The sequence below is a fragment of the Petaurus breviceps genome, unplaced genomic scaffold (genome assembly GCF_028583685.1).
Source record: "Petaurus breviceps papuanus isolate PSGF00001 unplaced genomic scaffold, PetGlider_PUasm1.0 38, whole genome shotgun sequence".
Classification (NCBI taxonomy): domain Eukaryota; kingdom Metazoa; phylum Chordata; class Mammalia; order Diprotodontia; family Petauridae; genus Petaurus; species Petaurus breviceps.
This window is the reverse complement of record NW_027186304.1, coordinates 78534503-78559715: the sequence shown is the minus strand read 5'-3', so window position 1 is coordinate 78559715 and position 25213 is coordinate 78534503. Positions and strand designations below refer to the sequence as shown.

At 35.6% G+C, this 25213-nt stretch overlaps 1 protein-coding gene across 4 annotated transcripts in view; it reads left to right on the top strand.

Moving 5' to 3' along the window:
• The window catches only part of CPA6 (carboxypeptidase A6), a 378150-nt gene that overhangs the window by 136161 nt on the left and 216776 nt on the right, over nucleotides 1-25213 (top strand). For all 4 annotated transcript variants that reach the window (XM_069100081.1, XM_069100079.1, XM_069100082.1 and 1 more), the window contains one exon: nucleotides 11232-11307. In XM_069100081.1, the coding sequence (XP_068956182.1) occupies nucleotides 11232-11307 (76 nt within the window). The remainder of the gene's footprint in view (nucleotides 1-11231; nucleotides 11308-25213) is intronic.

The following is a 25213-nucleotide window of genomic DNA, read 5'->3' as shown; positions in this document are numbered from 1 at the left end:
AAGTGAGCATGCCTGATCTTTAAAAGGAAAAACTGAAGGATTTTCAAATGCCAGAAATCCCCAAATTACAACCTGATCATGTTCCAAATTACATTTGCAAATTGTGAAGCAGTATGGTATTGTAGAAAGCCCTGGATCTGGAATCAGGAGAGAACTGAGTTTGAATCCCAACTCTTAGAGTTACTGACTGGGTGTGTGATGGGTAAATCCTTTAACCTGTCTCATTCCAGTTCTCTCATTTGTAAAATGGGCACAGTGATACCAATACTACTAGTTTACAATGCTGTCATGAAGAATAGAAGGAATAATGTGTCTCAAGTTATTCTTTTCAATCTTAAAATGCTACAAAAATCTTGGATAGTTATTAAGTTGATTGAGAATGCAGAGTCCATTCTTCACATGGGGGGAAGGGAGGAGGGAGTTATACATAGTAGTTATTTTCCTAGTCCTTACACAGTAACCTAAAATATTGAGTACTTGCCATGAAAAGCAGAAAATATTATTGTTGCAATATAAGAAATTCTGAAAAAAATAACCAAAATATTTAATGTTAGTGATTGCAAAATAAGTTTACTTAGGAAAATGTCAGGTAGACATTTTGCTTAGACTCTAAAATATAACACTGTAGTCCAAATAAGATTACATCTTAAATGGTTAATTGAAAAAAAATAGTATTTGGGATTTAAATGTAAATTGCAAATATCATTGTAAATACCATTGGTAGTTAGGATTAAATTACTTTTAATGTGTTTTCTTCTAAGAGACAGAATAGTGTAAATTATAGAGGAATAAAGAAGACAAGTCCAAGTTTTCTTTCTCTGACATATACTACTTGTGTAACTAAATGAGATAATATTTATAAAAGGCTTAGTACAGTTCTTGGCACATGGTATATGTTATCTATTATTATTATTATTACTATATTATTATTAACAACTTCTGAGTGTCCCACAGAACTCTCAGGACTGTGTGCTAAAAGCAGTAAATTCTGGGGAATAAAATAAATTTAATTCCGATGTTGTTTCTTTCTTTTGTTTTTACAAAGAAATTTGTTTCATTATTTATTAAATGCTTAAACCCAGCCATTTGGCTTGGATTTTGATATATGATAAAATAGGGGAAAATATTTCCAGTCTCCCCCAACAAAAAATGTCTAAACTTTTCTATAAGGTAGACATTTCATTATAAAGAAAAACTAATTTCAGGGTTAAATAGTCCTTGGGGGTATTCTTTTCTATCGTGTAATCACAGAAAGGGAATTGATTGCCAGGTTGAATTATTCATCATTTTACAAAATTACATATATACATATATATGTATATATCACTGCAGGATGGATATGAAACTAGTTCAGACTACTTTCTTTGCACTCTTGAGGAGCTGAGCTTACAGAACCCCAGATGGAGATATTTCTCAACAATCTGTCCTAGTGATCTGATTATCAGAAGCAACCGCATTAACAGATTTTTTCTTTTTCTGCCAAGGAGTTTATTAGGTCAAGTGTAAAAAGCCAAGGCTATTCAGAATCTAGGAATAAAGTTGTTTCACATGTATGTTAAACTAAGGAAAATAGAATATATATTTTGGGATAACATTTTATTACTATCTTTTATTTTTATATTGACAAATTTTTACTTCCCATGTTTCCTTCTAGAAAGCCATTCCATCTAACAAATAACATTTTTAAAAGAGAAAGAGAAAAATCAGAAAAATTAACTAACATATTGAAAAAGTCTAAAAACTTATGCAGTGTTCCACACCCGTGGACCTCCGAGCTCTGCAAAGGAGAAAATGGGGATATCTTATCTCTTCTCTGGAACCATGCTTGTTCTCTTTTGACTGTTTTGTGGTAGCCATTGTTTACATTTACCTTGGTGTAGTTATTGTGTATATTGTTTTCTCAGTTCTGCTTACTTCATTCTTCCTCAGTTCATGTAAGTTATCTAGCACTCTTCTGTATTCATTGCATTGGTATTTCTTTACATCACAGTAATATTCTATTATATTCATGTATCAGAATTTGCTTAGCCATTTGCCAATTGATGGGCATCTAATTTGTTTCTAGCTCTTTGCTACTATAGAAAGCAATGTTATAAATATTTAGATATAAGTAGAGATTTTTTTCGTATTAATGACTTCTTTGATATATGTGCTGAAAAGTGAAGTGTTCTAGGTCAGAGCTACTTAGAGTTTTTCCACTTGTGACCCCTTTTTGTATTTTTGCAGTATTCATTGGCGTTGCATGGTATGATGGCATGCACAGTGCAAAGTAGGAATGTTGTTTGATCAGAACCAAGGCTTCAATGAAGTTGCATACTGCATCACAGGCCAGCGCTGCCAGAAACACCTTGGATTAATTTTTCATTTGATTTTTAATTACTTTTTGTTTATTACACATTCAAAAACCTTTTACTATTGCCAAATTTTTCAGGACCCTATACAGAATCAAAACCCACAATTTAGGAAGTGCTGCCAGGTCACAGTGCATGTCTTTGTTTCTTTTGTAACCAACTTCTCAGAAGATATTGATTTCTTCAATTACAATTCTGAATAAATCTTTAGGATTTTCTAAAAAAATATATAATGATATCAGCAGTTAAGGAGAGTTTGATATCTTTGTCTTTTTCGTGTCTTTAATTTCTTTATATTCTTATTGTTATTATCTCTTCTAGAATTACATCAAATTATAGTAGGAAGAATTAACTTCCTGGCTTTACTTCTGTACATACTACAAAAACTTCTAGTGTGTCTCCATGTTGCTTGCTTTTTGTTTTTTAGATAATTTTTATTATGTGGTATTGAGAAATACACACACATGTTAGTCTCATTTAGGATCTACCATAAGTCTTTTCTATTTCTCCATCAATTTGTTTACTTTTAATTTCTCCCTTTTGTTTATCTTTGTTGGATTGTCCAAAACTGAAAGAATATTCAAGCCTCCTGCTATTAGTGTGCTACTCTGTGTGTGTGTGTGTGTGTTTGGTTAATTTTTCCTTAAAGAATTTTTATGCTAAGGCATATGATGCATACAAGTTGAATATATTATTTTGTTGTCTATGTTTACTTACAGTACAATGTAGTTTTCTTATCTTTCCCCCTTTATTTTGTAAATTTTTGTGCCTGTTTTGTCTGGTAATATGATTGCAGCTTCTGCTTTTGGGGAATTTATGTAGTAAATTTTGTTCCAGTCCCTCATTTTTATTCTGTGTATATATCTACTTTTTTAAGTGCATTTCTTATAAGTAACAGATTGTCCGATTGTGGATTTTACTTTCTTAGGTAGTTTATCACTCCTTCATTTTATCAGATCGTTTGATCCATTCACATTTGTACTTATGAAAATTAGGTTTATATTTTTCTCTAATTTTTTTCTCCTGATTTATCATGTTTGTTACTCTTTATCTTTAAAGACAGTGCTTTGTCTCTTCCATTACTTTTGTTTAATCTAGATTAGGTAACCCAATTCCCATTAGCTCTCTTCCCCTCACCCTTATGGCTTTCTCTTGTTTATTAATTCTTTTCAGGCTTTTGGAGTTTTCCTTAATTTATTAACTCCTTTTTCTTCTGTCCTTCCATCTAGCTAATTCTTCCCTTTTTTCCTTCTCAGTAAAGTTATATTCTCTTCTTACTCTCCTCCCCTTCAACTTTTTTTGTTTGTTAGTTTTTTTTATTTTCTTCACATTTTTCTAAAAAGGATTTCTTTCCCTCCCTCATTCTCTTCATTATTTTTTTCCCTTTTTTGTCTATTCTAAACTTTTGTTCTTTGACTAATGGTCCTTATTCTTATTTATTCCTTATGTCTGAGTTTCACATGTAATTAAAGTGCTTATTTGGAGTTCTCTTTTCCAAACAGTTTCTGGGTAATTTCTATGTAGGTCTTGCCCTCTATCTATCCCTTTTGTCTGTTTTGCTTCACCGTTAGAAGTATCAGTCCCTACAGGAGATAGCAAAGATAGAAGTATTTCCTGTGGTAGAAACCTTCTTTTGTCCCTGATAGTACAGTTCATCACTACTCCCCTACATTCCTTATGGTCATATTCTTTCCCATTTGCCTGAAATCTCCTCTCTGGATCTCTGTCTTCCTACCTGTCTTGATGTCCATTGCCCCCCCATACCCCTGGGGAGCTCTCCAATTCCCTTTCTCCTGAGGCAGGATGCTGTCAATGAAGGCAAAACACTCTCAAATGTAGTGAATGGTCTCACTACATCCCAAATCCCTGCAGATTCCGCCCATGGGAAGGTCCTGATCTCCCGTTACAGAGTATCTCTTCCCTTGCAGGAAGTTTTCTTCAGAGGAAGCCCTCTCCCACCATTTCACTTTGATTGCTCCTTTTTCTACCTGTTTCATTCCCTCTGTTTGTCACTTTGCTCATTCTCCTGTAGCCCTTCTTCCTGAGATACTTGCATGCAAGTTATTGTCCCATCATTGCTCACACTGATTTGATAGGATTCATCATACATTTCCCTCTAATTCCTCCTCCCTACTCTTTTATGTGCCCACCCATTATGCAATTTAGTCCCACAAAAAGACATTGATTCACTTATAACTGCTGTTAGGAGGTGTAGTCTTGATGTTTCAGATCGGTTCCTCCACCATTATTATTTCTTCTGTTTTATTTTCTCCCTTGTCTCCTTGGTTACTTTTAGGAAGAAATTGCTTAATGATCACCATGCTGTTATTTTGTTGTTGTCTTGTTGCTGTTTTTAATGCCATATATGTCTTTTTCTAGTTTTTTTCCCTTTTTTCTCCTGGGTTAATTCATTTTTTTACTTGTGTTTTCATCAGTTACTGTATTTGTTTACCTGTCTTGCGTTTCTGTTTTCTGAGGTTTTGGCAAAGCAAATAATTTGTTCACATCTGGTTTAGTTTTATAGAAATGTTTGAAATCTCTCTCTTTTATTGAAAGTCTTTTCCCATTGATGATTAAGTACAGGTTTCCAGTTTATGTCACTTGGGTTGTATCAGGAGTTGCTTTGCTCTTCAGGACAGATTATTTCATTTTGTTCTTAAGTTTCTGGTGGGTGCACAATATTCTTATGACATTTGAATTAATTTTCCTTTCCTTAATTTCCTTTATATTTGAAGAGCTTTCTGCTGGTTGCTTGCAGAATTCATTGTTGGAATTATTAAATTTCACAACTACTTATCAGAGTTTGAAGTATAAAATTTTGGTTTTTCTGGGGGTGAACTGGGTTTTTTCTATTGGAAGTTTGTTTTCTATGTTCAAAAGTTCTGGGCACTTTTCTTGTATTGTGGTATACAGGGTTTTTGGCTTGTCGTGCTCTTCCACTGTGGATTCATGTTTTTTTTTTCTATTCTGCCAATTATTTTTGCCACAGAAGATATAAATTCATCTTTCACAATTTTTATTTTTCTTGAACTATTCAGGAACATCCTGCTGTGGTTCCATGTACTACTGAGAATCCATAAGGTCCTCTGTTTTATCAAGTGTTAGCACAATTCCCTTTGTCTTGCAATTTTTATTCAAAGATGTCTGGATTCATTTAGATCACCTGGAGGCCATCTTAGCTTATGTTTTAACATCCTCCCTGTTGATTTTTTTGCATGTAGTCAAGGTTCTAACTGATTTTTCTTCTTCCTGAGATCTTAGATAATTTCAGTCTGTTTTCTTTATATTTCCCTTTCTGCCTCTTTTCCCTTTGATGGCAGATCCCCCAGCACTGAACCTGAAAACTGTCTCAGCCTTCTCCTTTGCTGGGGAATTCATTTTTTTGTCAGCCACAGCCCGTGTCACATGGGTTTTCTTAGGGGTAGATTGGTCCTAGATGGATGCTTGGCCCATTTCCTTCAGATTTTATGGAATCCTCAATACATGCCAGCACCCTTTTCCTGTCCTGTTCCTTGGTTCTCTGACTGAGTATTTTTTAGTAGCATATTGCATTTAGTAGCATATGTAGAAAAGCTTCTACTTTCCTATATTTCCATGTCCTCTTCCCAAAGGGATGAGGTAGGTATGTGCAGTTGGGCAAAGTTAAGTTCTATTACTTGTTGCCCCCCCCCAAAAAAAGGTGAGGTGAGGGAGGAAGCAGAATGTGCTTATTGAGACCGCAGAAACAGTAAGGAAATTACTAAGCAGACCCCAATGCATAAGTCCATGGATCCTGTCATGCCACTGTAGCTGTAGTGCAAAGTATTTGGGGGCTAGTGGATGCTGAGTGAGTACATTGGGGAATGGGCTGTTAGCCTTCTCTGCTACTAATTCATCACACTGCTACCTCATTAATCTTAACATCTTGGCCTGTGGACACAGCTTCAACTTCACCACTTGCACACAATTCTTATTTTGGCAAGTTTTAAGAGCTTGTGAGGATCAGAGTAAAGTTTAATCCCCTACCATATTGGTCACATGATCTGGAAGTCTCTGAGAAATTATATTTTAATTCACAGTCCACCAATACCTCAATTAGGTTTTGCCTAGAGTACCTAGATCATTCCATTCTTTTTTTTACTTGATTTCTTCACCATTCTATGTCTTTATTCAAAGACAAGCAGTGACAAAGGCAAAAGAGATATTTCCTTTGGGAAAGCCAAAGGTCAAAGCCATATTATAAAATGGTATTGCTAATGCATAGCACTGGAATTTAATAATACCTCAAAGGACCAAGCTGCGTCAATTGATGCAAGGCTTTTTTTTTTATCCACAAAGCAAAAAGAGAGAGATAATAGGATGAAAAAAATTAAAATATCTGCTTGTCATAAATTGCATTTAAGGTGTATTTGTACAGATAGGAGAAAGAAAATATTTCTTGCCAAATATATTTCTTTGTCATTTGACATACCTGGACCTTGTAGTATTAAAGCCCTATTGAAGCTGACTCAAAACTACCTTGTTATGCTTAGCTTTATTCTACCTTTTTTTGTGTTGTGGGTTTTTTTTGTTGGTGCATTAATCAAATGTTACTATTGTTTCCTAATCTCATCTAACCCTCTTGGACCTCCTTGCATAGGAAAAGGCAATCGGCCAAATCTGGAGCACACTTCCTCCTCTGTGTCTATAGAATTTCTTCTCTTTGTTCAGGGCCCAGCTCAAAAGCCTCCTCCATCAAACTTTCCCTGCTTTATCTCAGAGAAAGGGCTATTTATTAGAGTGCTCTCTCTTTTGTTCTTGTCACATTATATTTGGTACCATAAATATTTGCATACATGTCTTATCTCCTTCATCCCAATTGGACAGTAAGTTTCTTGAGGTTATGGGAAATTTTGTATTGTTTTATCTCTACACCCCCACTACCTAGTATAGTGTCTTACATATAGCTGGCATTTAAATGTTTGTTGAGTTGAATTAAATTGAGTTCCCTAATACAAGAAAGGAAAAAGAAATTCTATAGTAGGGGAATCAATACCATACCATATGAAGTTTACATTCAATAATGAGGCAAAAGAAGAGAAAAAAAACTCTGACATTTGTCATCCATGATTTTCTTTATTTGTTATCTTCTATGAACTGTTCTCAAAAGATTTCTATCCCAAAGCTATCATTGTCATCATTTAACATTTTCTTACATCTCATTATCAATCAATAAGCATTTATTAAGTGTTTAGTATAGATAAGCTGATACTGTATCAGTGGCTCTGGATTTAAAGAAACAGTTCTAGCCTTCAAGGAAATTATTCTATCATAAAAAAGAACTTGCACACATATAAATATGCTATTTATATTACATATATGATATATTTTTATATATATTTGTCATTTTTTTCAGTCATGCCTGACTCATTGTGACCACAGTTGAGGTTTTTTGGCAGAGATATTGGAGTGGCTTGCCATTTCCTTCTCCAGCTCATTTTACAGATGAGGAAACTGAAGCAAACTGGCCAGGGCCACACAGCTAATAAGTGTCTGAGGCCAGATTTGAACTCAAGAAGATGAGCTTTCCTGACTCCAGACCTGGCACTGTATCCACTGCATCACCTAGCTCTGTGTGTGTGAGCACATGTGCATGCGTGTGTGCATTTGCATTTGTGTGTGTATTACAAAGGAATATAGAAAGATGTTAAGGGGATAAGGAAGTTCAAGAAAAAGTATCATGTGGGAGGTAGTTTTTAAACTAAGCTTTGAAGGAAACTAGAAGTTCTAGTTTCTAGAACTATGAAGAGACTATGTTGGTGAAGATATAAAGAAAGTGTGTGTTCTAGTCATGAAGAACAATTTGTGCCAAGATAGAGAAATGGGAAATGGAGTTTTGTATACAAGGAACAGAAAGGACAGTTTGTACTGAAAAAAATATATGAAGGGGAATAATACATATTAAGGCTGGAAAAGTTGGTTGAAGGCCAGTTGTGAAGGGCTTTAAAGATCAAAGGATTTTGTATATTTAATTGTATGAGTATTAAGAAGCACTAGGCTTTATTGAGTAGGGGAGTAATTTAGTGAGACTTATTTGGAGGATTGAATTGGAGAGAGGATATACTTGAAGCAAGGAGAACAATTACCTACTACAGTTTAATTGAGCAGTGACAGGATCAGAACAGTACTTTAAGATTATTATTTGGGCAACTGTGTGAAGGATATGTATTAAACAAGGGAGAGACTTGAGTCAGGAAGACCAGTTGACTGATTGATTCTTATGTCTTTAAAATTAGAGGTCCTCTAGAATTGGAGTCTACAGATACTACCTGAGGACAGCCTGGTAGCTTTAAGAAGGGATGAAAAAGACCAAACCAAGGAAGAAATTATATTAATGCAGTTAAGCAACAACAATGTGATAGTTGATCAGAAAATAATGTTGTCTTTAGTTTTTTCACCTTCTACTTTAATACTTCAAAGATGAATGATTTTTCCAAATCATTCATCATAGAAGAAGCAAAAATGAAAAGAACTCTAAGGTTTTGCTTCATTACTAAAGAATAAAAAAAAGATGGAAATAACCAGTGTTGGGAAGGATGGCTGCTAGCACAGGTTCTTAGATCTGCTTTACTAGGAAAACTATCTGTTTAAGGAGTCAACAATCTTTTTTAATTACATTCACTAGTTCAAAGGAAAAATCAGCATCCTGAACTTTAGAGAAAATACAAGTAGAGAAATAAATACAAACAGACAGGGCTTCTGTCTGAGAAATTAGCACAAATCAACAGACAGATTAAACTGTCTGACCAAAGCAATATATATACATACATACTTATAGTTACCAGAGAAAGAAGCACCAACATCTGGGTTTTTCAAAGCCAGGAGACTCCTTAACAGTTACCCAGAGTCTTATCTGGTCAAGTCACAAGAACTCTTCCAATGAGTGAGCCTCAAAGCAAAGAAAAAAAATTATATATATATATATATATATATATATATATATATATATATATAAAGAGAGAGAGAGAGAGACCCTTTTTAGAGCCAGAGGGCATCACAACCTACCTGACTCAAGTGTAAAAGCCTTCCTACAAGCAAGCCTTCCCTAAGCAAACTTCCCTTAATAGACTCCATGTGAGGCCTATTAATGGGCAGGGAAGATCTTATATCCTATTAACATTACAACAATTTACAGTCTTAAACAATGGCCTGGTACACTGAAAGGCTGAGTGGCTTGCCTAGGGTCACACAACCAGTATGTGGCACAGGCCCCAAGTCTTCCTGATTGAGAATGGCTCCCTATCCATTATATGATGCTAAAGGTATTCATAGCAACATTTCTTATAAAGCTGCCAATTGATTAGAAAGTGCTTAAACCAATTATGGCCCATAAATTAACAGAATATTCCTGTAATAAGAAATGACAAATGTAAAGAATTCAAAGAAGCATGGAAAGGTTTCTATAAACTGATATAGAGTTCATATTTGCTTACAGAGTAAAATAAGCAAAATTAAGAAACAAATGCAAAAATGGTTGTAGTGTTGTGCAGAGAATAAGAGCGAGCTGAGACCTGGGTTCAAGGTAAATTTAGGTGTGGATTTATTGATCAAGCACTAGACTGCCTGGAGTATAAACTCAAATCAGGTGGCCCCAAATTGGGGTACAAACAGTGCTTATAAAGGCTAAAACCACAAAAAACACAATTGGGGAGGGGAATTAGCATAAGCAATGATGCATAGAAGCCAAGAATTGCCATTGGTTAGATCTATAGCTCAGGGCTAATTTCGTAAGATGGTACAAGGGTGCAACTTTTCCTGGAAAGGGGTCCCTCCAAGAACAGGGTGGAGGGTACAGGGTGAAGGGGTGAAGGGTCATTGGGTAATGGGGACAGGCTAGGGGGTCATGTTCTGGGTAAAGGGTGGCGGGTGTTGGGTGATGGGGACAGGCTAGGGTCATGTTCTGAATACAGGGTGTGGGGACCCTACTTAGTCAGCAGGAACAGAACAGGGTGGTCTCTTCTTAAGATAAACTTGTACCATAACCCTGGAGACTGATCCCTGTACATAGTGATCATGTACAGAATGTTAATTCAGGAAGTAGGGGGTTAGGGGACAATGCCTTGGTCAATACCCAAGACTATGCCTTAAGCTGTTTCAAGCTATTATAGGGTGTAGGATAGAGAAAAAAGACAAATATAAAGAGGCTTAATGGTGGGCTCCAAATCAGGTGGCATGTGATTTGGGTTTGGGCACAACTGTAGCAACATAAATAGAAAAAACACTAACAATAACCAGAACCAAGACTGAATATTATTCAAATTGTAAAAATCAATTTTGGATTTAGAGAATATATAAGAAAATGCACCTCCCTTTCCCCCTTCTTTGAAGAAGTGGGGAACCACTTAATATACTATCAAATTCAATTGATATTTAATGAGTTTTCCTGGCTTGTTTTGTTTCCTCTTTTCTTTTTTATTCTATATAGAAGGGATGGCCCATTGAGAAAAGGAAGGAAAAGCTATGAAAAATTAAAGTTATCAATAAAAACTTAATTTTTAAAAATGCCTCAAGTATTTGTGGTTTCATTAGAATGGGGAACCATTTTTTTCCAGACAGATCACAAGTGCTCCATACTTCAGGAAATGTAAAGATTTAGTCAATCTTGAGTTTCCATCTCCAATGGAAATTTATCATCTGTTGACCAGATCTTTTAGAGATGAGCCTCTTTGAACTTAGCAAGGCTGATGATAAAACAAAAGACATGCAAGCCATCTTTAGATCAGTATTTGAAACACTTCCAGGTTAGTAGGACTTGCATTATTGTTTTAAATTCAGGAAAGAAAATTAGTTAATGCTACCTTTCTAAAAATTATTTTTGAAAGAAAAATGTTTCATGGTTGTTGCTTTTTTTCTTTTTTGCAGTGATAAGGTGATAAGGCTTGTCCCAGAAACAGAGGGAGAAGCACATGTACTGAAGAATATATGCCATCAATTTAAGGTATGACAGATGTTTGTACAGTTTTCCAAGTAGGCATTCAATACTGGAAGTTACTGTGGCTTTTTGTCTTGTAGTTGTTTAAGGATTAGAATCTACAAGCCAAGGAATAAAAGACCTTAAAGGCATTTTTTTAAACCCAATTAACACAGGACTATTCAGAAGTAGATAAACAAGTCCATATATTATTCAATTCTTCTGCTTTTTTTTCTCCAACATGGTATGGGAAAAGTGGACTTGGAGTCAGAAATCTTGAAATGATAATTATAACAATGTATGTAGCATTTATATAACCACTTTTGAATTTCTAAAGCACTAGAAACACACACAAACATGCATACATAATGAATTTAAGCTTCACAACCATCCCATGAAGTAGACACTACAGGGATTATTATTATCCCCAATTTACAGATGAGGAAGCTGAAATTTGAAGAGATTAAATGACTTCTCAATGATCCCAAAGTTAACACATTTCAAAGGTAAGACCTGAATCCAGGTCTTTCCTGACTCCAAGTGTCCTACTTCTTATTCTACAGAATTTATTAGCTGTGTTACCCTAAGCAAATTACTTTATCTTACCTTGAGCCTCAGTTTGTAATCCAGTTCTGTCACCACCTGTATGCCCTGAGGCAAATCACTTCTACTCACCTCCCTATCATCTCAGTGACCTTTTCTCCAAAATGAAGAGTTTGTATTAGAAGCCCTCCAAAGTCCCTTTCAATTCCAAATCTGCGATACTATGATTTTATGACATACAAGGTGGACATAATTATGCTTATATGACTTGTCTCACAATGCAAAAATGAGTAAAGCACTTGGTAGACACTAACTCATGATTTTGATATGAGGTTGTTATTATCAGGGATAGAAACTGGACCTGTGATTTCATTGATATGGTGAACTCCCTCTAGTAATATTGGTCAATACCTTCTCTGCAACTTACAGTCTTAAAGAATAGCATAAATGCTGAATGCTATGACTTACTCAGAATCACACAGTCAATATGTATCAAAGGCAGGGCTTAAACCCACATCTTACTGACGTGAAGACCAGCTCATTATCCACTACATGATGCTGCCTATTATCGTTGTTGCTGGTTGTGATTATTAATTCCTTCTGACCCATTTCTTTTCTAATTAAAACTTTTATCAGAATTAAGATAAGGAAAATTATAGATATTCAAGTCACTTTCTTTCACTATTTGTTAGTAGGCCTAATAAGGATTTGTTCAAGGAGCTTGAAAGTATTGTCCGATACAAAATTTTAAGTATATTCTTGAATTTCAATTTTTTATCCTCCATGACATCTCTCAAATCTAACCCTTTTTCTCCATATGCATGCCACCTTAGTCCAAGCCCTCATCAACCCTTTCCTAGATTATTGCCAAGTCTCTTACTTAAGACCTCCTTGCCTCACATCTCTCCTCGCTGCAATTCATCCTATAACTAGGCTGCCAGAGTAATTTTCTTCAGTGTTGATCTGGCCATGTTATCACCCAGTCAACTGCAATGGCTCCCTATTGCCTCTAGGATAAAATATAAGCCCCTCTGTTTGACTCCTAAAACCCTTCATAAAAATAAGCAGAGCCAGGAGAATATTATACGCAATGATCACAATGCAGATGAAAAGAACAACCGCCACAAAACAGGTGGAACTGGATATTGTGCAAGGATAAAGAACAGGTGTGGCATTAAAGAGGTGTGAGAATCCCCCACTCTTTCCTTTGCAGAGATCAGGGTCCATAGGAACAGAACACTGCATATACTATTAGATTTATTTTCTATGTTGACAGGTTTTGCTGAATTATTTTTCTCCTCTTCCTTTTTTGCTTTAAATTATAAGGCATGATTCAGAAGGAAGGAGAAAAATACAAGTGGAAATATAAGTGGTATGAAAACAAAAGATGTGAATAAAATTCCACTTTAAAAAGGACATAGGGAAAATATAGATTGTATAAAAATTTAAAAATCGATAAAATTCTAGTTTTAAAAAAACCCATCACAACTTGACACCCTCCTCACCTCTACCACCTGACTTCTTCAAGGTTCAGTCCAAGTCTCATCTTCTTCAGAAGACTTTCCTGATCCTCCCCATAATAAAAACCTGATAACTGTTTGTTGACTGACTAATTGACTGATTAAATTTCTTTCCAGCTCTACTTTTCTGTTCTCATTAGATAGTCCCTTACACTCTGAGATTTGAACAAATTGGATTTCTCTCTTTTCTTCACATGCTTCATCCCACCTCCATACCTTTGTACTGGCCATCCCATAGGACTGGAATATACTCCTTCTAAGAGAAATTATTTGGGGAGTGATTTGGAGAGATTCAGATTTCCCCCTTTTCTTAATCCTCATTTCAAGAACTCAGTCTCTGAAGATTGAACTAACCTTCTTTCTTTCTCCTCTATCTAGACCCCACCAAGGTGGGGCAACCATTGTGTTCTGCTCAGGCTTGAGTGGGGCTTAAATTCTTTGAATAGATTGACCAAGTCTGCCGGTAATTTAAAAACTAAATGACCTAATCAAAGTTCAGGTGCAACCCCTCATTGTAATATTCATTTTCTCCTTAATTGTTAACCAATCAGAGCTGATTGCCATCCTTTCAAACAATCCTCTTCCAAAAGAACATGTAAATCTTGAACCCATTACCATGCTTCTCTGTGGTCTAACACATACCAAATGACCATCCTTTAATTAAAATGCTGGCATTATTAATAAAATGATTAAATTACCCAGAAACTATGTCTCTAGGAACTTTTTAAACACCACACTTGCTAATTCCCATCTGATAGAGTCACTTTTTTTTCTTTTTAAGAAATAACTCAATACTTATTAATTAGCAATGATTCAACTATAATAACCTGGGGTGACAACTATTATATAATAATGCAGCAATATAGGCATCTGGTCCTGCCTGACATAGACTATAAATGGAATGCTAGGCTAGGGAAGAAGACAGCTCTGATGTCATTCAGTATTGTTACATTTATATATACATACACATATACACACACATACACACACGCGTATACATATACACGCACACATATACATACATGTACACATATACATGCACACATATACATGCACGTATACATATACTGCACACATATGAATAAACATACACATGCACACGCACATACATATATGCATACATATAGATACACATATACATACACACATATATACACATACATGCGTATATACATACACATTCACATACATACACATTTACATACACATACATATGCATATACATACACACATACATATATATGTTGTCTCTCTCAAAAGAATGTAAGCTTTTTGTTAGATTTCTTTTTTGTCTTTGAATCCTCAATTCCTTTCACAGTGCCTGCTATAAAATAGACATGTAATAATTTTTCATTAGTAAGATCATTGGTAACTTTGGAGGGTCCGAAGTTCCTATTATTTGAAGACTATCAATAAACATTGACTTAATAGTTAAAAGAAACAACTCAAGCCCCATATTCTGCATGAAACTATTCCCAATCTTCTCTCCACAAATGCTACTGCCCTTGCTCCCAAAAACTTTGCATTTAACTACTAAATGTGTGTGTATATATAGAAAGATCTACATATTTGTATTATTCACTTTATAGAAATGCATTATATATATTTTGTATGTACTTATTTTCTCCCTGCACCCTTAGAATGTCTTTAAACATAAGGATTGTTTCATTCTTTGTATTTGTGTCACCAGTCCCTAACAGAGTACCGAACACATATGTTCATTGATTGCTTAATGATTGATCATATAAATTGTCTACACATGACTTAGAGTTAACTTTGGGTTGGAGTTCATATAGACAATATACCTTTATGTCTCCTGAGGACAGAAGTGAGTTTTTAAAATGTAGCAAAAAGAATTTTAAGGGAATTTTAGGGAATAGCTGAAACATATTTCCAGGGAAAACCATAGTTCTTTAACATAGAGAAGTGATATATATAATTATTTGCCTCAGGTTGCTTAAGTGAAAGTTGCACCTAAAGATGTGGGCGTGAGCTAAATGTTAATATATGTGTTCCTTGTCTTTCTTTGGAGAGTTTTTTTTTAATATGATTTTTAAATTTGGCATTTTCCTTTCAAATGTTAATTTAATTTGAAAGTTATAATATAATCTCTCATCCTGAAAAATTCTCTTATCCTTTCCTCATCCTGCAAAATTGCATTGTACAAGTAAACATGTCCCATCACAGAACACTGTAGTAGAAGGAAGATTGAATGAGAGAGAATATCTGGGTTCAAATCTCAACTCTGATAAGTATTTACTGTGCCTTTGGGTAAATAACCTCACCTTACACATTTATATAATAGAGATAATACTAATTATCTTGTCACCCCGTAGAGCAAGGGTTGTGTGTGTGTGTGTGTGTGTGTGTGTGTGTGTGTGAGATGTGGATACCATGAAGGCCTGGTGAAGTTCATGACCCTTTGTCAAGTGTATTTAGATGCATAAAATAAAATTCATAGGAGTGAAGGAAAACAATTTTATTGAAATACAGATATCAAAATATTTAAATTCCCCAGATTAAGAGGCCATGATTTAGAGATGGCATAGTGGATAGAATGCTGAAGTTGGAGTAAGGAAGAGCCAAATTCAAATCCTGCCTCAGACATTTAATAGCTATATGACACTGTCTTAATTTAAGCACTGTCTATGTTCTCATCTGTAAAATGATGATAACAATAGCACCTACCTTAAAGGTTGTTGTGAAAATCAAATGAGATGATGTTAAATAAATCTTAAAACCTTACATAAATGTTAGCTACTATTCTCATTACATCATGATACATCCCATTCTAACTATAAAGGAACAGGTAAGTGGTACAGTACTTAGAGCTCCAGATCCAGAGTCAGGAAAACTTGGGTTCAAATCCAGCCTCAGACACTTACTAGCTATGTAACCCTGGGCAAATCACTTAACCTCTATCTGCCTCAGTTTCCTCATCTGTCAAAGGTGGATAATTATAGCACCTACCTACCAGGTTTGTTTTAAGAATAAAATGAGATAACACTCATAAAGTGCTTTGCAAATCTTAAAGCACTTTATAAATGCTACTATTGTTATTAAATATGTAAATTCCAGCTACTACCAATTTTATCTTGTATAAAAGAATTCTTACTCTTGATATCTCCTAAGCTTATTCACTACTTTAAAAGTATTACATTTTCAGTTATACTGACATTTAGTTCGTGAACTAAATAAATTAGTTAAGCCAAAAAATGGTGTTTCTATCAGCATTTCTAAAACATTACTAGACTGATCAATTTGCCAAAAAGGAATATCTGTTAAGTATAAAGCAAAGTAGCTATTTGGGATAATTGCTGAGGAATGAGACAATAGTTCCTGCAAATCAGGGAATATATAGTGTTGAGATTTTAGTCTCTTTTTTTTTTTGGAGCAGAAAGGCAAAGCAATTAGGGTTAAGTGACTTGCCCAAGGCCACACAGCTAGTAAGTGTGTTATGTGTCTAAGGCCAGATTTGAACTCGGGTCCTTCTGACTCCAGGGCCAGTGCTCTTTTCACTCCACCACCTTGCTGCCCTGAGATTTTCGTCTCAAAATTTTTTAAATCATTTTTAAATTAAATTCTTTGGAGAACCTGGAGGGAGGGGTAGTGGTTAGGAGTAATGGCATTGTGAATGGAGAGAAGAATTCAGAGGTAAGAGATGTCTTGGCAGGAGAATCAACGGGATTAAGCAACTAGCAGGAAGAAGAGGAAAAAAAGAAGAGGGAATGTCCCAGAAGTTCAGGGAAGAGAGATCTGCTTCAGAAAGGTCCAAGAAGATAAGGACGGGGGAAAGATTATTAGATTGGGCAATTGAGATGAATTTTTCAGATAGTGAAATAATTTAATTACCCATCATTCACTTATCACATTTCTATTCAAGTTTGATACAGTTTTCCCAGTTCCTCTTTCTTTCCACTTTCTGTCTAGTTGGTCTAAAATATTATAATCACAATCTTGCTTTTGTTTCTGCCAGTGAGATGATTTTCACCACGTTTCCCCACGCTGATACCCAGATTTCTTCATGAGTATTTCTTTTTTTTTCCACACTTAATAGTATTTTATCTTTTTTCCAATTACACGTAAAGATAGTTTTCAACATTCACTTTTACAAGATTTTGAGTTCTAAATTTTTTTCTCCCTCCCCTCCCCCCTCAGGATAGCAAGTGATATAGGCTCTACATGAAAAATCATATTAAATATTTCCACATCAGTCATGTTGTGAAAGAAGAATCAGAACAAAAGGGAAAAACAAGAAATAAAAAGACAAAAAAAGAGAAAATAGTATGCTTCAATCTGCATTCAGATTCCATAAACCTTTCTCTGGATTTGGATAGCATTTTCCATCATGAGTCTTTTGGAATTGTCATAGATTATTGTATTGCTGAGAAGAGCTAAGTCTATCAAAGTTGGTCATTGTACAATGTTGCTGTTACTGTATACAATGTTCTGGTTCTGCTCACTTCACTCAGCATCAGTTCATATAAGTCTTTCCAGGTTTTTCCAAAATCTGCCTGCTCATCATTTCTTATAAAATAAAAGTATTCCATTACACTCACATGACTTGTTTGGTCATTCCCCAATTGATGGGCACTCCTTCAATTTCCAATTCTTTGCCATGACAAAAAAAGCTGCTAATAAATATTTTTGTATTTGTGGATCCTGTTCCCTTTTTAATGATCTCTTTGGGATACAGACCTGGTAGTGGTATTACTGGATCAAAGGGTATGCACAGGTTTATAGCCCTTTGGACATAGTTCCAAATTGCTTTCCAGAATAGTTTGATCAACTCCATCAACAATGCATTAGTGTTCCAATTTTCCTGCATCTTCTCCAACATTTATCATTTTCCTTTTTTGTTATATCAGCCAATCTCATGGGGGGATGTGGTACCTCAGACTTGTTTTAATTTGCATTTCTGTAATCAATAATGATTTAAGCATTTTTTCATATGCCTATAAATAGCCTTAATTTCTTCATTTGAAAACTGCCTGTTCATATCATTTGACCATTTATCAATTGGGGAATGACTTGTATTCTTAAATTTGACTCATTTAAAAATATATTTTAGAAATGAAGTCTTTATCAGAGACAGTACCTGTAAAAATTGATCCCCAGCTTTCTGATTTCCTTCCAATCTTGGTTGCATTGGCTTTGTGCAAAACCCTTTTAATTTAATGTAATCAAAATTATCCATTTTGCATTTCATAATGTTCTCTATCTTTTATTTGGTCATAAACTCTTCCCTTCTCTATAGATCTGACAAGTAAATTATTCCTTGCTCTCCTAATCTGCTTATGGTATCACCATTTATGTCTAAATCATGTACCTCTTTTGGCCCTATCTTGGTATACAGTGTAAGATGTTGGTCTCTACCTAGTTTCTGCCATACCATTTTACAACTTTCTCAGCAGCTTTTGTCAAATAGTGAGTTCTTATCCCTGAAGCTGGAGTCTTTGGGTTTATCAAACAGGAGATTACTATAGTCATTGACTACTGTGTCTTGTATATCTAACCTATTCCACTGACCTACCACTCTATTACTTAACCAATCAATACCAAATAGTTTCAACAATTGTTGCTTTATAATACAGTTTTAGATCTGGCACAGCTAGGCCACCTTCCCTTGCATTTCTTTCCATTAATTCCCTTGGTATTCTTGACCTTTTGTTCTTCTAGATAAATTTTGTTATTATTTTTTCTAGCTCTATAAAATAAATTTTGGTAGTTTGAATGGTATGGCACTGAATAAGTAAATTAATTTAGGTAGAATTGTCATTTTCTATTATATTAGCTCAGCCTACCCATGGGCAACTCATATTTTTCCATTTATTTAAATCTGAATTTATTTGTGTGAAAGGTGTTTTGCAATTGTGTTCATTTAATTCCTGGGTTTGTCTTGGCAGGCACACTCCAAAATATCTTATATTGTCTACAGTTATTTTAAATAGAATTTCTCTTTCTATCTCTTGCTGCTGGGTTTTGTTAGTAATATATAGAAATGTCAATGATTTATTTGGGTTTATTTATATCCTGCAACTTTGTGTGATGGTAATGGAAATTAAAGATCTTGTATTGGCTTGGTTTCTGGGTTAAGTATTAAAACCGAGAGCTTGTAAATTCCACTTGTGGGATGGACTTGTTGACGTGAAGAGAGGGGGCTGGACTGGGAGGAGCTGGTGCTGTGGATTTAGAGAGAGGCCCAAGCAGAGAGAGACCAGAAAAACTTTTGGGAGCAGCATCATGGAGGGGGAGAGAGAGAGAGAGAGAGAGAGAGAGAGAGAGAGAGAGAGAGAGAGAACTGCCAGCTAAAGCCACCTGGATTGCTGGGGGCCAGTTGGAGCTTCCCAGGACTTCTAAGAACTCCCAAGAACTGAGGAGGCACGACTGTGGTGCCAGTATTTTTTCTGTCTGTTTTGATGTTATTTTGCCAGATTTGTCTGTTGGTAAAGGACAGTGTTATTATTACATAGGTCCTGGAACCTTGCTGTTGGTTCAGAAGCCCTGAAGGAGGATTTTCATGTTGTATGTTTACAGAAATCCTGGAGGAGGGTCTTACTGATGTTTTCAGGGGTCCTGAGACTGTTCTGCAGGCAGAGAGTGATTTGATGAAGACTCTGGCAATGTATATTGTGGCTTTGTTAAACTTTGTCTTCCCAGGAACAGAGATTGTTGAGAACTTGCCACGGGTCAAGATGAAGAAAAGACCTCTCCTTGGGTATTGAATGGTGTGATGATATCATAACCTTGTTGTGGCTTAGGGGTAGATGGCCTTTGTGCTCTCCACCTCCCCTTGGAGAGGGTGCTTGGTGGTGATGGATGGTATTGTGATTCAGTTGTGATCCAGGGGTGGAAAACTTTTTACTTTTATACTTTGTGACTGACCAAATGAATGTACTTTGTTTATGATTGGAAACTAATCTCCAGTTAATAGAGAGAAGACTTTGTGATTGACTAAATGAATATACTTTCCAGGGGTGGAGTACTTTGACCTTAGTACTTTGCAATTGGATTGAGGACTTACTAAATGACCAAATTATCCTGTATTTTGATTTTGATTTTCTGTGAATGTTTTACCTTAATCTGTCACTGAATAAATGGAGTTTGCTATGCTCATAATGCAAACCTGGAAGTTGCTTGTGCTTGGTGTTACATTAGTATTGGACTTTGAGGCCAGATGTCCCAGCACCATATCCAGGAACACCTAGTTTGGTAAGATATGATCTACATTGTTTAGAGAGCTTTTGGTTGGACAGAAAAGAAATTTTAAAAATTTCCACTGGAATATGCATAAGAATCCCTAAAAATCACTTTGTACAAATTTTGCCTAAATCAGGACTAGCAGCTCAAGAAATACATGTATTGGCTGGAGTAATAGATCCTAATTATCAAAGAGAAATTGTTGTAACATTCCATAATTTAGGTGAAGAGAACATACAGATTTGTAAAAATGATAGGATAGTTCAAGTGATTATCATTCCTTGTAAAACAATACCACTTGTAAAACCTGACCCTCCTTCCAAAATAACTATCAGAGGAACTGAAAGATTTGGTCCTACTGATAAAATGAAATTGGGAGCTAAAGTATGGGTAAAACACAAGCCAGATGTTCCAAAGGCTGCAGAGACTATAGCACATGGGAGAGATAACACTGCAACTATTGTTTTTTCCAGAGAAGATGATTACAAAATTGTACCCTTAACTCATATATTCTACTGTGAGTGAAGCTACCATAGTGGGCTCATGGACTCCAGTAGCATGGCTGATCCCTTGTTTCTTGTTATTGTCTCCTTGTTTCTTCTTGGCTTTTTGTCTGTTCACCTTGTTTGCAAGATTTGTTTCCACAGGCTTGGTAACCTCCACCTGTGGATGCCTGATAGCTTAAGCTGGATATCACCTCCCCATCCACAACTGTGACATGTCACCCCTGGACCTGATATCAAGCACATTCCAAATGCTGGCTAAAGAACTGACCTGTCAAATGGGACCCCTTGGGACAGGGACAGCTCTACATCCAATTTCAGCAGCAATTAGCCATGGAAGAAGAGACCTTTGGCCCTTACTCCAAGGTTTTGGGAACTCATTTGTTCAAGGGGAATGATGACAAGCTTGTGCTCAAGTCCTACTCTAAAATATTGTTTTCTGTGTTTATTGTGTGCTATCCTTGTTAGATTGTTGTAAAATTCTGTTGACACGTTACTCCTAAAACTCCTATTAATCTATATAGTGAAATATATTGTTAATGTATTTTTGCCAAGTAAGGGATATGAAAGATCTTGGGACCACATGTAATGATAATGGGATTTGAAGATCTTCCACGCCCTTGAACTTGCTGACATAGCAGGAAGGGGAAGGGCAGGAAGGAACCAAAGCCTAGTAGAAGCCGAACTGGAGCCAGCACAGTGACTAGAAGTGGGGGCAGCAGTGGCATGAACTACTTTTTTTTGAGCCAGCCAGAATTTCTGCTAAGGGCTCATGCTGGAGACTGCAGGGGATGGAAACTGCAGGGGGCCAGAGCTGCTGGGAGTGAGCTGCATGAAGGCTGAGCAGTTACCCTGAGTGAGGAGAGGAGGATCTTTGCCTGAGGTAGCCTGTTCTATTTTGAAGGCTTGAGAATGTGAGTTTTTACTGCATTAACTACGTGTACCAACTCCGTGGCTACTGTGATGGTTTTGACTATCTGGTTTGGGGGCTCAGTTTTCTAGTATTTGAACAAATGTTCTAGCTATGTCGCCCATGTAGACAGCCTGTTACATTTTGTGATTAAAAACCATGTCAGCATATTTATAGTTACTGTAGGCACTATGAATACTGCATTGTTGATACACTTTGCTAAAGTGATTATTTCAAGTAGTTTTTTTTAGTTGATCCTCTAGGATTTTCTAAGTGTATCATCATATTATCTGTAAGGAATAATAGGCCTTGTTTCCTCATTGCCTATTCTAATTCTTTCAAATTCTTTTTCTTCTCATCGCTAAAGCTAACATTTTTAGTGCAATATTGAATAACAGTAGTGATAATGGCCATCCTTGTTTCATCCCTGATCTTATTGAAAATTCTTCTTGCTTATTCCCATTACATATAATGCTTATTGATGGTTTTAAATAGATGCTACTTATTATTGTAAGGAAAACTCCATTTATTCCTATGCTTTCTAGTGTATTTAATAGTAATGAATGCTGTCAAAAGTTTTCCTACTACTATTGAGATAATCATATGATTTTTGTTAATTTTGTCATTGATATGGTCAATTATATTGATAGTTTTCCTAATATTGAATCAGCCCTGCATTCCTGGCATAAGTTCTACCTTGTTGTAGTATATTATCCTCATGATAGGTTATGAGTATAACTTTTTAATGTACATTACTACTTTGTCACCCCCCCACATGCACACCCCTGGTCAACTATCCTTTTTCTGATAATTTTTTTAATAAATTATACTCTCCAGAGCATAGGTGATGCAGTGGGTAAGAACACTGGACAAGGAGGAATCAATACCTGAGTTCAAATCCTTCCTCAGACACATATTGCCTGTATGAATTTGAGCAAGTCTAAATTCTCTTAACCTCATTTACCTGGTCTGTAAAATGTGGATACCAATAACACTTATCTCCCAGGATTTTTGTGAGGATTAAATTAGAAAACATATGTAAAGGCAATGTAAATGCTAGTTATTCTTATTAGTCCAATCTTGGGCCCTATCCCACCAATCTCAGTGATATCTAGAAGTTTCAATTTGCTTCCTTCCTTTCAGTTCTCTAGGCAATCTTCCTTATTACCTGTATCTCCTACATTTGATACACAGGAGCATAGATATTTTTGATAACCATATTCCAGTATAATTGGTTTCCTTTGCAATTTTATGTATTTCATTTTATGCATTTAAAATTTTATTCTGAAAAAGTATCCATAGGCTTCACTAGTCAGACAAAGAAGTCCAAGACACCAAAAAGGTTACAAACCCCTGAGCTAGGGAAATACATGTTTACCTGCCTTGATCAGGTATACTCTGGTCAAAACCTTATCATCCTTTATTTTAAGCTGGGATCTAGAAATCTAAAGCATATTCTCAGACACCATTTTCTTCATAGCTGTTCACCTGAGGGGTGAGGGACAAAGAAGATCATGCTAAAGTTAGGAATCAAAGGAGTCACTTCACTTTTACTGGACCTCAGTTTCTCTAAAAAAATAATGTATGACTAATAATAGCTGTCTCCAGTAACTTTCCAGAAGATCAAATAAGCTATTAAAGCTCTTTGTAAAGAGCTGCTGATAGTGGGTTTTGCTGCTGCAATTAGGCACTTAATAAATGTTTATTGATTGATTACTATTCTTAATATTATTACTGCTATTAGTTTTAGAAACTAGGTTGAATTATAACTTCACACCCTTTAAGTTCAAAGTAGAAAACTAAGAAAGAGAAATGTGCATTCAGCATTGAGTGGAAACTCAGAGCAGTATGTTTAGAGAATGGCTAATTAACTTTAGAAAAGTTGCTCTAAGGTTGGTTACTTTGAAAGTAGTTGTTATGCTTGTGTCCTAGATCTAAAAACAGAAAGTTAAACTCAGTGTTTAGGAAAACAAAAGCTGGATAGAAAGAGTCCACCAGTTAAAAACAGAAGGCAGATATGATATGACTTAAATTAAACTGTGAGGAAAGGAGATAATTTGCAGGTAAGGAGGAGAATCAAGACCCCACATCCTTCCTGCCTTCCTTCTTTCACAAATTCTTTGCTGGTGTTCTGAAGGATTAGGAGGAGCTTTGTAGGATATCACACAGATGATTCATTTCAGGAATTTTAAAAATTGCTATCAAAAGGAACAGCAGGGGTATTATTCTACTGCCACCTCTCTGCCCCAGGGCTTTAAGTAAAGACCTGAATTGTGCCAAAAAGTTTGTCATTTTTCCAAATCAGACTGTTTCCTTCCAAACAGCAATTTATTTATCAAGTTGTTAAGCATATCTTCCTGACTTTCCTTTCCATAGTCATCACATTTCCTCTCTAAGACTTTGCTTTCAACACCAAGGATGGACAAATCCCAGCTACCAAGTTGCCATGGCACCTAGAAATTCAGCATGGCACCTAATGTTTGACAATAATTAGTATCAACTATGAAAATGTAGGTTAATGGTTATATTAAAGCCTTTGCAAGCATTAGGTTCTCATTGGGTAGCTAAAATTAAATAATGTTGGTTAAAAAAACACACCTTGTACAGTGCTTGACACATAGTAGGAAAAATATATATGTGTGTGTATACACATATGTACATACATAGATATACACATACATATATAATATACATATTTTCAAATCAAAACCATTTTATTTGGTGAGTATGTATACAGAATTTTTATATTTATATATTTTTAAATTTTTATTTGGTGATTATATATACACATATGTATATTTATACACATATACATACATAAATACATATTCATCTCAGTATACAAATTAAATCAGGTTGAAGGTTTAAGTGACAGTCCTCAAACCTGTTGGTGAATGAAGGGAAAGTCTAACCAAGCATGTGAAGGTTTCCCCCAACAGAATGGGTGAATGAGAATAATTTGTTCCAAGGGCCATGAGGGCAGCTGAAGCAGGTGCTATGGAGCACTTATAGTTTGGTCAACCATTGAAGACACCTGCTTAACTTTTTGTCTTGCCGATGGACTTCAAAGACTGAAAGAGAGAGTGAGGCTGACAACTTTGTGCAACTCTACCTCACTTAAGCTCAATTCATGTTCAAGTCAAGACATGATGTCACTGGTCCTCTTCAAAAATAAAGGATGAACAACAACAATATATATCCTTATTCCCTTCCCATCCCCTACTAGAAGTTCCCTATAGGTGCTAGCTCAGGGGTAG